This window comes from Manduca sexta, chromosome 11 (genome assembly GCF_014839805.1).
Source record: "Manduca sexta isolate Smith_Timp_Sample1 chromosome 11, JHU_Msex_v1.0, whole genome shotgun sequence".
Classification (NCBI taxonomy): Eukaryota; Metazoa; Arthropoda; class Insecta; order Lepidoptera; family Sphingidae; genus Manduca; species Manduca sexta.
The window spans coordinates 2,305,790-2,322,700 of record NC_051125.1 but is presented as its reverse complement, the minus strand read 5'-3'; the positions used below and the strand labels follow the sequence as shown (position 1 = coordinate 2,322,700).

General features: G+C 35.6%; 2 protein-coding genes across 2 annotated transcripts in view; both read left to right on the top strand.

Moving 5' to 3' along the window:
• Positions 1 to 1,033: 1,033 nt before the first annotated feature.
• On the top strand, positions 1,034 to 15,113 carry LOC115447222 (delta-like protein 1). The gene is made up of 7 exons (XM_030174212.2): positions 1,034 to 1,204; positions 5,157 to 5,295; positions 10,516 to 10,674; positions 11,292 to 11,483; positions 12,365 to 12,556; positions 13,520 to 13,834; positions 14,121 to 15,113. The coding sequence occupies exons 1-7, from the start codon at positions 1,118 to 1,120 to the stop codon at positions 14,423 to 14,425; spliced, it is 1,389 nt and encodes a 462-aa protein (XP_030030072.1). The 5' UTR covers positions 1,034 to 1,117; the 3' UTR covers positions 14,426 to 15,113.
• A 1,781-nt stretch (positions 15,114 to 16,894) lies between these two features.
• The window catches only part of LOC119189034 (symplekin-like), a 9,273-nt gene continuing 9,256 nt past the window's right edge, over positions 16,895 to 16,911 (top strand). The window contains exon 1 of the mRNA XM_037437672.1: positions 16,895 to 16,902. Within this exon, the coding sequence (XP_037293569.1) occupies positions 16,895 to 16,902 (8 nt within the window). The remainder of the gene's footprint in view (positions 16,903 to 16,911) is intronic.

Genomic DNA, 16,911 nt, shown 5'->3' with positions numbered 1-16,911 from the left:
TGAGTCCTTTTATATTGTTACCTAAGTACCAACTTCTAACGATTCATTCTTGTTACAGTATTGCAGATTTATCTGCTCTATATTTTTATATGTTTTTGGCATTATTTTTCTTCTTATGTCACGTTCAATAATATAAAAGTGGACGACCTCATACCAAACGATATAAGTATTCGTCCTGTAGACAAAGTGACTACAGCGTTTTTTCTGACAATACCGAGATACCTTCCGTTACTTCCGGATATATAATCAGTTTATTTTTAGATACTTTCAAGTCAATTATAGATTACTTTCGAAGCTTGTGTCTGAACTGGTTCAATGCAGTTATGCTTCGTTTATTTTCTTGATGCATTTCTGTAGAAAACGGCTTCTGTGCGGGCCATGCAATGTGCGTTTTATTGTTTGATATTATGTTTGGTAAGGTAAAGATAATTGACATTGTGGTTTAGGATTTTAATGTAATTATAGAATTTAATGTAACATTATTTATATCCTTCTTGTGATAAAGCTATTGGGTCAATTGTAATAATTATGAAAAATAATGTTTGAAATACTTATGTGTTTCACTAAATAAATCATTTATTAGTTACATAAAATAATTTATATTGTGAGCATTTTATGACAAGGGCCAATTTGTCCCATGTACGCAACATATGGGGTGAAGTATACAACGTATTAAGCGATATTCAGACGTTTAATTTATATAAAAACTTGAGAATAATAAAAATAGCGTTGTGGAACTTTATTGCTCCTTATCCTAGAATTTTGGATTAAAATTAACTGTCCATATGTTTTAGAATTGCACACGTTGTAAACATGAAATTATATTATTCTAAAACTTGATTTTATGCTATTTCAATACAATTTCACTCGGAAATACTGCGTAGAGTAAACAAAATTTTATGATACAAAACTAATAAACCAAAAACCCATTCGTCATTATTATATAACAAAATCTGCTTTCGAATGGAGAAAGTCGCTTACGCGCTGGCCGTACGGAGGAGGCCGTGGCGAAAGTCTCTTGCTGCTTCAAGTTCAATGTAACAGTACACTAATAGATCGGGCGCGGGCATCTCGGCTGTTACAGTGGCTTTAATAAGTGTGATGTTGATGGGATAAGATGAATATATTAATTGTTTTGTGCTGTGTGATGCCGTGTGTGCTGTCGGCGAAGTATAAGTACAGTTTGCCGTCCTGGAAGAAAGAGGTAAATATTTGTTTTCTTGGATGTTACAAGGTTTATTTTGGGGTCTTGTGGTGTGCTGGTTGCAGGAGTTTTACTATAAGCCGTTGGTTATCCGTAGTATCCCGTAAATGTTTCATAACGTTAATATTTTAATGACTCTTCAAAAGGTGTATAATTTGAACTGACATTGTAGCAACGAATTTATTTTTAACTAGTATTGTTGAATACGAAAATGTTGATAAATCAGTTGTTATTAATATTAATAAAAACAAAATAAAAATAATTGAACCTTATACAAGCTATGTAATCTTCACGATTCGTATTTTTATGTTATATTTTTTTGGAAACGATGCCTAATTAGCACGCGATGGTGTTGATAGGTGAAGGAAAGACCCAGTGACCATAATCCAATATTTTTTATTAAAAAAATATTTTTTGCCTGACACGTTGTTATGGTCATAGAATAGGGCAATGGAGTTTGCAGACTTTTTAGTCCTAACGAATCTGATCAAGAAAACATCACATTTAAACCTAAAAATTAAAAGCATCCTTCCATCTTCAACTGGGAAGAGACGATAACACCTGTTGCTGCCATTCAAACATAATGTCTTCGGTCAGCTCTTGGGCAGAGCTTCTCGCCATTCAAGAAATGAGGCTTTGGTAAAATCACAAGCATGCTGCAATACGGCACGCTGGCCTCTTATGCTTTATTACTTATAAAGCCCAATGACTTACAAAAGGATGGTTCCATATCGGAACAAAGAACCAAACCGTGGACCTCGTAAATCATCACTGAGGTATACAACTTCTTACTAACGCAAGCATTATACTTTACTTCGCAGACAATAAAGACGAAAAAATGAAAACAATGAAATTAAATGAAATGAAATAATTCTTTGAAACAATGAACTTCTGTTATATCAATGATTTTCGGTTTATGGCTGGTAGTGATGGTTACCTTAAGTAAACAGTTTCCACGTCATTCAGTTAGTTAAAAACACTATGAATTATGTAGTGGAGTTGGCATAAGCCGGTTGAGAAACTCCAAATAGTAATTTTAACAAAGTCTTGCATAATATTAAATATATAATCTAGATTGTGGGTGGTCTGGGAACAAATTTCCTTGTAGGTATTCTATAACGCGATTATTCGCGTTAATAATAAGGGAACGAACACGGCTAAGAAATGATAACTTTATAACAGAATTTCCTTTATGATAGATTCTAAAATATTACTTTAACTACAAAAAGAGGTTTCTATAAAATAAAAAACCATTTACAGAAATTTATATCCACATTTCTCAGCTATTGACTTTGTGCATTGATATGATTATTCAGTATTAACCTTATTACAAAAACTCTTTAAATAAGTAAAGAAGTGTTGTGTACTGAAAGCGTATTAATAATATTTATCAGCTTTTATTTATGTTAGCATAGGACATTTTTCCTTGGCAGTTAATGATAAGTATAAGTCAGGCTGCTTCAGTTCTTATATACCCAGCACTGCATAACAAAGAGACAGTATATGTAAATTTATGCAAGCGAAGATTACCCGTACTTTTACATCGTGCATCGGTAATAGGCTCTGTAAATTTACTATCCGCATTAAGCCAGCGCGACTATAGACTTTCAGTAGTAGAGTAGGCCCGTGCCTAGCAGTGGGAAATATACATGGCTGGCATTATAATTGACTGTTTAAACTTATTTCTATATGAAAATAAATTACGAAACGAGGAAGTCTTATACGAGTAAATAGAAGCAGCTAAGTTTTTACATACGAATCTCTGGACACAAGTAGGACATTTTCATCGAAAATCAATTGCAATTTGCAGATATTCCGTTATATTTGTTTAAATATAGTGCGGTCATATGTTCGCTGGTTTTCCTCGCGGCACACTTTCTCGTTGCTTTCTCGTCGTCGCGTGCTCATTAGAAAGTACCGCTGGTGACTCATTGAGATCGTGTTCAGCGGTTCGAATTATCGGATCCTTAGGATATGGTCCTATTTTTGATCTTGTTCTATATCCTGTACCAGGGAAGGGAATATTATTAAATAAATTACTTACGTTTTGTTCATATAATATGGCAATTGCACCGTATCTCTACATTAGATGGACACATTGGTAGGGTATATTATTCTGACAATTTTTTTTTTGTGTATTGATATATATGATTGTGTATAGGAAGGACCTAAAGGAAGAGAGGCACCAACAGGACTCTTAATCTGTAATTAGGAAGGTGTTTCTAAATTTTATTTATATATACATTTTAAAAATTTGGTCGCGGTTTCGTTCGCGTGAATTTCCATTGTTTGACAAAATGTCCTTTTTAAGTTCAAGCATCCCTTATACATAACATCAAAGTATGTTCAATTATTTAGTTGTGAAAACGTAACAGACATAGTAACTTTCGCGTTTATAATCTTTGTATGGATGTTGAGTAAAAACTATACATTACCCAATAGCAAATATCTAAGATTACGAACTGGTTATCCTGGATTTTATTGGAATGCCTCATTGGTTCAGTTGGATTGCGTACGCGACACGATTGTCGTTTTGATTCAGGTTCAACCCCTGGTCGGGTGTTGTGAAATTAGGCTTATCTGCTTCTCTGCATTATAAACGAGTCTAGAAATCAGCTCGGTAAACGGTAATAGACTGTTCCCGCATTGTATAGTACTTAACAAACCTGCCAACACATTAATGTTATACACTTCTGCTCACCAGTGAAAATGTAAAAAGGCGTGATACTAAATTATTTTTTATATGGACACAGCAAACTAATCTTACTACCCCTGATGGTAAGTCGAGTAGGGTCCAGATAGGGTGTTTGACTCATGATGATTCCTATGGCGACACTATGCCTGTCTGTTTGCAACAAAATTTACACAGGCTGATTTTGGATACAGGTAACTTACTAAAAGCAAATGTAGGTTGATACAACCCTGCTCTTTAAAAATAAAAAATCGCGATACGACGTATCCAACATTTAGTTATATAAAATATTGCAAACCATGCGTAGTATTGGTACAATAATTTAATTGGAGCATTATGTCATTACCTTGATTTGTGCAGGAGTTGCTAGTATCAGACTGGTTGACTTGATTTATATAAAGGTCTTTCTTATAAGGATACGAATCTACTTTTAAAATAAAATAAATATAAAATGAGTGAATAGAGGCCTAGAAGACGAGGTAGGAACGATCTTAAGAAATAGCTTATGCGAATAGTCATATTAGGAACGGGTTTTGTAATTAGAAATGGATTTTATGATTACCGTTTATAACTCTGATCTCTTTAAAAATTATTATTATGGAAATGGCGTAATGAACTGGTTAAGTTTACTTTTTATCGCGGGATAAACGCGGTGTCACATCTCCCATTGGAGGAATGAGAGGAATGGTTACGTAGGTTTCACCAATCTCATAACCCAATGACTACACTCGGGAGTATAGCATCGTCCGAGGGAACATTAAGCCGAGTCCGCAACACTATATACACAAAGTATATTAACATTAACTAACATGCGATGACACCCAAATTCTTGCATATTGCACCTACTTTTCGCCTAGAGAGGAACGTATTTACATATCACACACAAATTCCCAATCTTAGATAATCAGTTAAGTTATTTTTCAAATAAAAATTTGCACTAAATGTCCCGATTTGGGATTCGAACAAAAACTCGCAAGGGTCTCAGCTAAAGTTAATACGATCCAACTATAAGTTCCTAAACCAAATACTTATAAAAGCCTTAAGGCCCATCTTTACACACTATTGCTACGTCTCTCATTGTCTGGACTTTTGATCCATCTCGGTGATTTCTTCAAAGGCCTTCAAAGCACCTATAATTCCACTTGTATTATGAATACTGTCATTATTCTGAGAAATACTTATTAGAGATTACTGACATGCGTATTTTTCCCACTCTTCTATATAAAAAAAAAAAATTACCTACTCTTTTTCTATTTACAGGCATGCACCTTACCAGCCCTGAAGAATGAGAACAGCCACTATATCTGCAATGATAAGGGCGAGCCCAAGTGTTTGCCGGGCTGGCAGGGCGACTTATGCGACCAGCCTATATGCAGGAAAGGATGCGATCCGATGACAGGTGAGATCATTAATAATGCGAATGTGTTTGATGGTGTTTTGCTGAGCAGTAATTCAGTTAGGACTCCATTAAAGTATCTGAAGCTGGAAGTTGGATTAAGAGTGTTATAGACGACTGAATTGGTAGACATTCTGAAAAAATGCCTGGTTACATAATCTAATCCTCATGCATGCTTGGAAAATATTATGATTGTGGTACGAGCAAGTAGGCAACAAAATTACCAATAAAGAATGTCTCAATTCTAAGTTGACACAAATATTTATTTGTAAATTCTATTACCATCAAAAACGGTAACAAGCGCGAATCCCACGATAATTGCTACCGTTATGTCGGAACAAAGCATTGTTCATGCTTCGTTTTGCTTTTTCACTGAGTACCTATTAGCACGCACACTATATTTATTTCCGAGCGTTTTTTTTATAACAAATGGAATATTTGGATTCTACAGAGTGACGTTATACTGTAGTAATATAAAAACAGCAATTTTAAGATCATAGCGATTGATCCAAGTCTGTTTCGGTGACGTTGTATTGCTTGTGCAGTACGACTACTGCTCTAATGTCCTGGGTTCAAATCCAGGGAAGAGATATTTGGGTTTTTTATTTACTATACGCCATGAGTCTGGAGTTTATGTATGGGGCCGATACAACACATCACGGGGCGGAAAACATATGTTGAAAAGTGGGTATCCTAGTTGCACTTATGCCTACCTCTTTGGGATAAGGACGTGGGTTGTGTGTATTGTTCCAAATCTGAGTGTTTAAGGACTGAAAGCTCTTAGGAATTAAAATTATGCTTAAGATACTATCTTTCGTAGTGTGGTGTCAGAACAATGCGTGTAATTTCTAGAGATAAAAACAGTAAAATTCTAGAAAAATACCGCACAGCTCTTAAGATTTGCAATATTAGTTTTAATCTGCGTACTATCTATTTCGCTGATGCACGCTAGGCCTAATGTGATTAAAAGCCAGAAGTAGAAAACGGATATCAATTAAATATTCAAACATTCAGTTATTGATATTTATAAAAACTAAACAGTTATAATTATTGTAGGAAATTGCAATATTGTGTATCAAAAACATTACGGCAATGCATTAGCATTTGTAATAGAGTTGCTAAAACTGTTTCATATTCATTTTATCCAAACGGCGTTCGCAACAGGTCGTTTATTAAGGATAAACTCGTTTCATGTTTATTCAAATACCGTGGAGAATTTAAATAGAATAAAATTATCTTTTATCTAATGATTTCTTATGTTTACGCGAATGTTAGACATTGAAATTAAACTAATTTTCGGATTCTATCGCGGTGTTAGTATTTTATTTTCTCCCGACGTTTTTGCAGCCTTCATGGTCACGGGGGGGAATGAGGTGTTGTTCATCCGTAAAGTCAAAGTTACAATATCTACCTACATTTTACAATTATACAACTTTTTAATTTTTTTTTTTAAATTTTTAAATTTTAGCTGTTGGTGGTCCGATCTACGCAGAATGAGCTCACAGTGTCTTGAAGTCTGGCAGCCGGTCTTTTGGGTTCCGATTTAATTAAATGTAGAACTGGATCCCAGGCTTGTGCAAGCTTCCAACCATCTTCCCTATTGAAATTAGGATGTTTTTTAATTTCAATAGCCTCGCGAATCATCCTAGGCAGGAATCGGTGTTCTTTGGCGAGGATTTGTGGCTTGTCTAGTCGCAGATAATGATTGGCGCCTCCCTCAGAGTGTTCAGCGACTGCAGACTTCGTCGAGCGTCGGTGTTTCACGTCAGCTATATGTTCTTTTACGCGGGTCCCTATATTTCTTTTTGTTTGCCCGATATAAGAGAGGCCACAGTTGCAATCTATTTTGTAGGTATACTCTCGGTTCTTGTAGAGGTATGTGACACTTGACAGGTGGTAAAAATTGACTAATCTTCTTAGGCGGCGTAAAATAAGTTTTTATGGAAGCACGCTTCAGGATGTAGCCAATCTTGTCGGTGACTCCTCTTACATATGGTAATACAACCGGAACACGTTCAACTGTGGCTGGTTTCACTCGGTTTCTGTGACGGCGGCGTGGAATTTGGAGCTTGTTGTCTCGCAGTACTTGCTTGACATGTTGCAGCTCAGCGGCCAGGTGTTTCTCGTCACAGATTCCTTGTGCTCTCTGAAACAAAGATTTGCCCACGGTAGCTAACTGTTTTGGGTGGTGATGAGATTCACCGTTCAGATATTTATCAGTATGGGTCTGTTTCCGATATACAGTATGACTTAAGGTCTGATTAGGATTACGGATGATTAAAACATCTAAGAAAGCAAGAGATTTATTGTGTTCTAACTCCATAGTAAATTGGATTTTATTGTTGATGGAGTTACCAACCTACAGATTGGCTCAGCACGTAGCAAAAGTGCTTTCACCACTTAGAGGAAACACTAGAGCGTCTGTGAAGGATTCATACCAATTTGTTAGCGATATTAAAGACCTAAAATTAGCTGACAATGAAACTATGGTCAGTTTTGATGTCCAGTCTCTCTTTACGAGCTTACCAGTACAAGATTGCATCAGAATTGTATCTAAGAAGTTAGCAGAGAATAACATTCCTGTGGAATATGCAGAACTACTCCAACATTGCCTTACATCTGGCTATATGTTGTGGAATAATCAGTTCTATGTACAAGTTGAGGGGGTAGCGATGGGCTCCCCTGTATCTCCGGTAGTCGCCGATATATTTATGGAGGACTTCGAGGAGACAGCCCTGAGTACAGCCCCGGTCACTCCAAGGTTTTATAAACGGTACGTAGACGATACTTTCACAATTTTACCATCTGATAAAGTAACTGCATTTTTAAATCACCTTAACTCCATCAACAATAAAATCCAATTTACTATGGAGTTAGAACACAATAAATCTCTCGCTTTCTTAGATGTTTTAATCATCCGTAATCCTAATCAGACCTTAAGTCATACTGTATATCGGAAACAGACCCATACTGATAAATATCTGAACGGTGAATCTCATCACCACCCAAAACAGTTAGCTACCGTGGGCAAATCTTTGTTTCAGAGAGCACAAGGAATCTGTGACGAGAAACACCTGGCCGCTGAGCTGCAACATGTCAAGCAAGTACTGCGAGACAACAAGCTCCAAATTCCACGCCGCCGTCACAGAAACCGAGTGAAACCAGCCACAGTTGAACGTGTTCCGGTTGTATTACCATATGTAAGAGGAGTCACCGACAAGATTGGCTACATCCTGAAGCGTGCTTCCATAAAAACTTATTTTACGCCGCCTAAGAAGATTAGTCAATTTTTACCACCTGTCAAGTGTCACATACCTCTACAAGAACCGGGAGTATACCTACAAAATAGATTGTAACTGTGGCCTCTCTTATATCGGGCAAACAAAAAGAAATATAGGGACCCGCGTAAAAGAACATATAGCTGACGTGAAACACCGACGCTCGACGAAGTCTGCAGTCGCTGAACACTCTGAGGGAGGCGCCAATCATTATCTGCGACTAGACAAGCCACAAATCCTCGCCAAAGAACACCGATTCCTGCCTAGGATGATTCGCGAGGCTATTGAAATTAAAAAACATCCTAATTTCAATAGGGAAGATGGTTGGAAGCTTGCACAAGCCTGGGATCCAGTTCTACATTTAATTAAATCGGAACCCAAAAGACCGGCTGCCAGACTTCAAGACACTGTGAGCTCATTCTGCGTAGATCGGACCACCAACAGCTAAAATTTAAAAATTTTAAAAAGTTGTATAATTGTAAAATGTAGGTAGATATTGTATCTTTGACTTTACGGATGAACAACACCTCAGTCCCCCCCGTGACCATGAAGGCTGCAAAGTCTTCGAAACGTCGGGAGAAAATAAAATACTAACACCGCGATAGAATCCGAAAATTAGTTTAATTTCAATATCTTTTATCTGCCAAAATACACTAATATTGCACCCAATACTAATGACATCAAAATCCTGCACATGAATGATTTCTTAGCATCGATTCAACTAACATATTGTTAGTTCGTAATATTTGATGGTAACATGATTTGCAGTTTTTATACGTGCACGCCTTTGTGACCTTATTGCACCTAATGATAAGTGGAATGGGGTGCAATTGAATGTCGATTGACCCCTCGGCAGTCGACACAATTATGCCGGCCTGTTGGAACCGATTATACACAGGCTGATCGGACACGTACGCGGGTCACTATGGCGGGTTTTAACACCTTGTGTACGGTGGTCGCTATCCGGGCGGATATAAAATATATCCTATCACCAGCATAGTTACTAACTTAATGTGATAAAACTATGGTAGATGGCAACTTCTATAGCTCCTACTTCTAGGATGCATAACTGTATGACGTCTAAAGATCTGTAAATCGTTCAGTAACGACCAGGTCGACCAACTGTATCTCTCATTTAGGAACAGTTAAAAAGCCATTCAGTAGGTCGGGCATGATTCATCATCTTTTTGAATAATTAGCGCCTCCTGATGCAGAGAGACAAAAACTTTCCTGACCGATGACTGCAGTACTTTCACTGAGAAAGTTATGTCTCACAGGCACGAGAAAGCTTTTGAAAGCACCTCTGCGTGTCCCCTTAACTCTGTTTCCACAAATACGTTAATTTATCGTTGATTACGAAACGAATATTTATGATTATAAGTTCTTTGTAATGTTATGCTCGCGACTTCTTTCACTTTACTTATTAAACTTTTATTACCTTTTTGGTAAAATGTAACTGTTTCGTCGTATGTAGGCCGGATTAAGTTTTTTTTTTTAATTTTATATTGAATTAATACTTATCTTTGGGGTTTCTCTTCATAAAAATCGTAAAAAGCAGCTAAAACTCAGTTTTATTCAAATTAAATTTTTACCAAAACATTCTAGATATTTTAATGTTAATGTATATTATAAATATATTTATATTAGCAACTGTAGGTACAGTTCTTTAACGCTTCTAATGACATGATAGATCTGGGCTAAAAGAGTTAATCTATTATAAATAATAAAAGAAAAGCATCTTTTATATTGTTAAGATATACTTAAGTAATTATAGAAATTGTATATTTAAATCTTTGTTTATCGTAAATTATCGCTTGCTTTAACAGTTAAGGAAAACATCATTAGGAAACCTTTACCTTACCTGAACCTGAGAGGTTCTCTATAACAAAAATAACAATAATATAGGGCTAATACTATTATTTACATTTTTTATTCAATCTCTTAGGTTACTGCAACGAACCTGGCGAATGCAAGTGTAAGATGGGATACGACGGTCCGAAGTGCAATAAGTGTATCACGCTGCCCGGCTGCGTGCACGGGACCTGCAACACGCCCTTCCAGTGCGTCTGCAAACAAGGCTGGGACGGACTCTTCTGTTCTGAACGTAAGTATCAAAATAGCGTAAATGATTTATTGATTACTTTACAATACATGTATTAATTGAGTTTTTTTTTCTTTTTATATACATATCTTTTACTATCTTGATGATAGTAGTTGTGTCATGGTACGACGGTAGTTCTGAAGTCTCGGTTCGATCCCGGATCGGGCAAAGGGATGTTAGGTTTTCTAATCAGTATCAGCTCAGAGTCTGGAAATTGTGTCGAGTATGGCGATAGTTTCGCCTACAATCAGATTATGGGACGGTTCACACACGGCGGACAGTGAGTGCACGAGTTGCGCCTCTGTCTACCCCTTTGGGGATAAAACGAATGAATGCGTATGATGATTTACAGATATACTTAAATCATAAGCGCGTACATAAGCTAGTATTTGCTATCATCACTTTATAAAGTTGTGTACTCGGCATTTTCCAAACTGTTACAGGAAAGCTGTTATAATCTCTTACAGGAATGTTCTTGTAAGCTTCTATGTATATCACATAAACGGCAAAGAAATCTTCATTAATTAAACAATTTATATCAGTCAAGAATAAGCGCATATTACGCGCTACAAATAAGGAATATAAAAATTCCAATATCCTTATCTCCTTTCATTATACAGCAATTTGTCGAGCGGACTGTCCCAGCACACGAGGGTACTGCCAGGCTCCAGGGGAATGTCGCTGCAGGTTCGGGTGGACAGGACCCACGTGCAGGGAGTGCATGCCTTTACCAGGATGCCAGAATGGGTACTGCGATAGACCTCTGGAGTGCAACTGCTTGCCTGGATATGTGGGGTTACTTTGTACTACACGTAAGTATTCATTCTGTATAATAACTGATGCTAAAGATACCAGCGATGCAATTTTGTCTTTGTGTGTTTAATGTTTATGCTTTGTTAGAAAACTTGGCAGTTTACCTTCTGTGTAATTTAGATTTTAGTAGATTAGCCTGTGGACTTTTATTAGTAAGTAAGGATCTCATGTTTACGTGTTTGTTTTGTTTAGTGTGTAGTGAAATTAAGATACAAATAAAAGAATGAATTTATTTCGAGTCCCATTTGTAATTATGAGTTTCAATATTATTATCTGGTACATCAGATTGCTCGTATAAGCATAATCGATAATAATTAAAGTAGATACATTAAAGCGATTTAACTATAATTTAAAGTGCAAAATATTATAATAAAAAGACAAAGATGTTTTATAATGTCGAGAGTTTGATTGAGTGAAAGTCATTAATACTATTTGATGAATGCAGCTGTGAAATTCATTAATTTATTTAATAATAATTGAACATAAGTCTGCATTCATAAGTATACCCTTTAACTATCATGGGAATTCCTGTATTTTAAGTACTACCTTCTTAATGGTTTTCCTTACTTCATAATGCTTTCATCTTAAAGTTAAAACTGACATACATCTTTCTTGGCAATCAGCTCTTGAATTCCTGGTATCCCATTCACTTCGTATATGATTACCAATATTCCAGTAGAAACGATTCTTTATAGATTCCCTCGCCAATGCGAGCATTAAGAAGATAAAACAATTGCTATCTTCAACATTATTGTAGTTAAACACACTTTTGATTTTTTTTGACTATCAACCTCTTTAACTCTTCACGCTTAAAATGTTTTATTACATTAAAACGTCATTGCTTCACGCAGCTCTCGTAATATTCTAAACATTTTTCCAGCCGTCTGCGCACCTGGCTGTCACACCGAGCGAGGATACTGCCGGTCTCCCGGCGAATGCCGTTGCAAGGTTGGGTGGAAGGGAGCTAATTGTACCGAGTGTCATAGTTACCCTGGATGTGTTCATGGATCCTGCAACCAGCCCTGGGAGTGCAACTGTGAGCCTGGATGGGGAGGCATGCTTTGTGACGAAGGTCAGTAAGACGTATCATATAAAATATGTATTATCGATATCATTAGTATAAAAGCATGTGAAGAGTTTGGAAGTGAAGGCAAAAGCCGCTGAACAGATTTGGATATAATATGGCACACAAATAGGTTATAAATTAACTTATAGACTACTTTGTATCCCGTCAAAAAGCTCAATAAAGCTTTGGTGCACGTTATTTAACGCGAGCGGAGCCGCGAGCAATACAAACATATCTCGATCTATGAGGTTTTCGTTTAATATCTGTTTTTTTATCACATATAACGTTGAATGTAGAAAGTCGTTTAAGATATAGTCACGTTTCAATCCAGTTCGGAATCTCAACGATTAAACATAAGTAATTTGCTCGCTGTTTCTTCGTATAGTTTTTATGTCATTGCGTATTTCTCGATAGCTTATGAGTTTAATAAATGAAAACGACGATGATGTCATATTTCTCGTTGCGTTACTTTGCAAATCAACTGGATTTTATTGGAATGGCAACACATACGCATTTAATGATATAAGCACCTTAGTACTTCGAAAGAAAGATGTAAAAGAAATAACTAATTTGTGGTGTTTAGTAATTCAAATGACATGCGGCGGGTGGTGGCCTGGTGTTTTAATCAAGGAAACATTCTTGCGTAAATTTTCCGTTTATGGATATACTTATGTTAGAATCCACGCCCATCACACGTTTAGGCTTTGACATACGTATCTGGTTTTAGTTTTTAAATATTTTCATTGGACGTCTTTGGTTGATCTAGATTAGAAGTGAATAGATTTCTTGAACCACTGCAAGACTGAGAAAAATGAGTAACATAACTAGGAGTCTATAAACACATAATAAATAAAAAAATATTATGATTATCTACAATAAATGCAACTGTACCTACCTTACGCAGTTTTTTATCAATAGACTAAGCACTATTAAATTCAAAATGATAATAAAATGAAAATTATTTTACAGAACTCAACTACTGTGAAAAGAATCCTGGCACTTGTAAAAATGGCGGCGAATGCAAATCTCTGGAAGCTAAACAGGGTAATTTCAAATGCGCCTGTCCACCTGGCATTACGGGAAAGAACTGTGAAATAGTTCCTGAAGTCCCTACTACGACTGTGGAACCTTGTCCTGAGGGAACAAGTGGTAAAAACTGTGAGAATCTTGTCGACAGTACAACGCTGGAGTCTGATATCCCTTCAACAACTGCGAAAGATGAGGAAACAGACAGCTCGGTAGCAACATCTTCTGAAGTAACTAATACAGATGAACCTGCGAAAGGTAAAAATATTATTTTATGGTTTATTAATTAAAAGAAATCAATTTCTGATATTTAAAGGAAGCTCACATACAACCAAGTCTATGCTTCATAGTAAGCTATCACCAAACTCATTACGTGAGAAAGTTCAGCAAAAATATACCTTTATTCATTTTAAGTATGTTACTGATGGTAGCCTAGTGGAACCGGCTTATTCGTGAACTATAACAATAATTAACATTTATGGCAAATACAACAAACTGATGAATTTTAACATTATCTTATAATACCATATGATTTGCTCCACAGAGGTCAACTTTTGCGAGAAGAATAAAAATGCGTGCAAGAACGGCGGCAAATGTATGGCTGCGGATACAGCCGAAGGATATAAGTGCCAATGTCCCTTAGGTTTCACTGGCAAAAAATGTGAAGCCACAGAAAACTCGACCTTAACTGTAGAATTAAACACAGTAGCTTTAGGCGCTGAGGGTGCAAAAATTAGAAAACCAGTAACACTAGGCCTTTCCAAGAGAATTGCTGGTCACAAAGATCGACATTCTGATAGTTTCTTCAACTATTTCAGAAGAAGGTTTATATTTCCCATATCCAAGTAGATTGTAGTCTCTAATTAGTTATGTAAGCAGAGGAGGCTTATCATTTAAGTGTATTAAAATCATTTTGCATTTGGCACAGACTCATATCATAAAATCACCAGGAATAGCATCCATTTTCATATATTTTAATTATAGAGTCATTCTTACATTCAGATTAGTCATTACACTTTTGTTCAGCTTCATTTCTTTCCATATTTATTATGACGTATCTCATTTCATAATACGCGTGTATGCAAACACGAAATAATTCATCCATTCATTAATTCCATAAGAATTTACTTCATTCATTTTCAACTATTTATTAAGTAAGTATGTGTCATCAATTTTTACTTCACTCCACAAGAAAGATCATTTAGTGTAGTCAGTAATGCATAATTTATCTAGACTGAATTTATTTTATGTGCATCAAAATTTACGAAAGCGTTTGTGTGTTTATTTTCATTTTTTAAACCAGAGGTACATTTTTTATTAGTTAAAATTATGTAAACTGTTTAGTTAGCGTCCAATGTGGCGGTTATTTGGTTTAGTGGAGATATAGGATTATCTCCCTATTCTTGAACTCAATGTTGGGAACCTCTGGTTTAAACTTATGTACGAATGTCCGCGTATTTATATTTCCCGTGTGTGAATATTTGTAATGTGTAAATATAGGAACCATATATTTTAATAAAGCAATTCTATTATCATCTGTGGTTGTTTTTTTTATTTCTATTTAATCAGTGCACCCTTCATCGATTTATTTATTTTAAATAATATAACTCACTACTAGAATATGATGGGTAAAGAGGTCGGTTATTTATTTTTTTTCGTTTTAACTTTAAATCCATGTATACTATTCTATAAACTTTCCTAATACCTGTAAATGCAACAGAATATACGATCTTTCATTCTTCATTTCTTTAATTAGTTTAAACCAATCTAATAGACATCAAACCAGGCGATTTATTACGTCCTGTGGCAGCATAATTTCTCAATAAGGAAGCTCTTTCTCTAAAGGGTATTTTAGCAAAAAGCGACTGGAGCCTACGTGATTTTGCGCAAAGCCGGTAAGTTCACAATAATCATGCAAGCAGGATATACAATGTAGGTTAGATTTGCAGGCTGACAATTCTTTTAAGATTAATTAATATAGGGTTACCTGTATTCAAGTTAAAGGCTAATGAAAAAAAAGTATAAATATATTGAGTGAGGTGATTTATATAATTACATTTTTAAAGCAAATGAAGTTTTAGTTTGAGATTTTTAAAGACATCTGCGTCTTAGTATATTAGTTTTAAAGGAGATAAGTATTATTGAATTTTATGAAAAGTGCTAAAATGTTCCAATTAGTATCTACTTATCACTTATCATATTTTTTTTTGTACTCGGTCTTAGAGTTGGTGGAAGTTTGTTTTACAAACCCAAAGTCTCTTTAGAATAAAGAACATAGTATCTCAAAATTATACCACTATGATAAATATACTATATGGAAGTTTTTAAAGTGTCAAATATTATGGTCATTCTATCTTAAAAAATTATACAAAACCTAATGTCAAGTATTTATTTTTGATGTCTGACTTCATATTAGCCAAGAGACCTGATTAAAAAACACAAAACCTCTCTGGTAGCCCTGTAGTCTCGGAGACAGGTTGAAAATGCTCACCGATACGGAATCTGCGAGTGTATTGATTAATTTTTAGCTAAATATGTCTAGGCGGGCAATAGCACGGATGCCGGAGACCACCGGCTGCTAGATAAGCCGCACGTATCCATCATACGTACATACGTTACGTCTTTATAATATTATGTTCGTAAAAAAAATTGTTTGAATATGTACTGTTCGAAGGATTCTGGATACGGCCCGGAAAATATGGATCGTAAATTTATAGTTTAACCGCTTTTTACTATTATAAACAGCAACGGAATGTTTTAATGATATTAGTTTATGGGAATATTTAAATTTTCTTCTATCTGAATATTATTTTCCGAGCTTTTTTATCTTGATATAACAACAAACTCATTCCATCACATAGGACAAAAATAAACAAGACCTTATATCAGTACTGATAAATAAGCAACGCAATTCAAAATAATATAAATAATTAATTGCGATCTCACGCAAGATCCCGTCAAATCTCTATAAATATGTAAATTTATTCCACTCGCAGGAATAGTAAACATTGGACAACAAATATTTGTCGTCATAAATTATGTCCAGTGGCGCTCTACAGGCCGAAAATTTACAAATTCTGGTTTGATATATAAGACAGAAATGGATCAAAAAATATAATTTTTGGTCTTAAAGTATTACTTTGGTTTAATATACTTAAACTACTCATTAAAGCATTAAGTTCCTTCCCATATTTACAAAACTCGAAAAGTCATTCGATAGGTAGAACTGCTCCGCAAAATTCCCGCCAAAACTTTGAATGGTATTTTTTAACGTGTGAAGGAAACTTTCTCCATACAGCCCTATCTTTTTAATCTAAGATGCACATGTAAGTGGC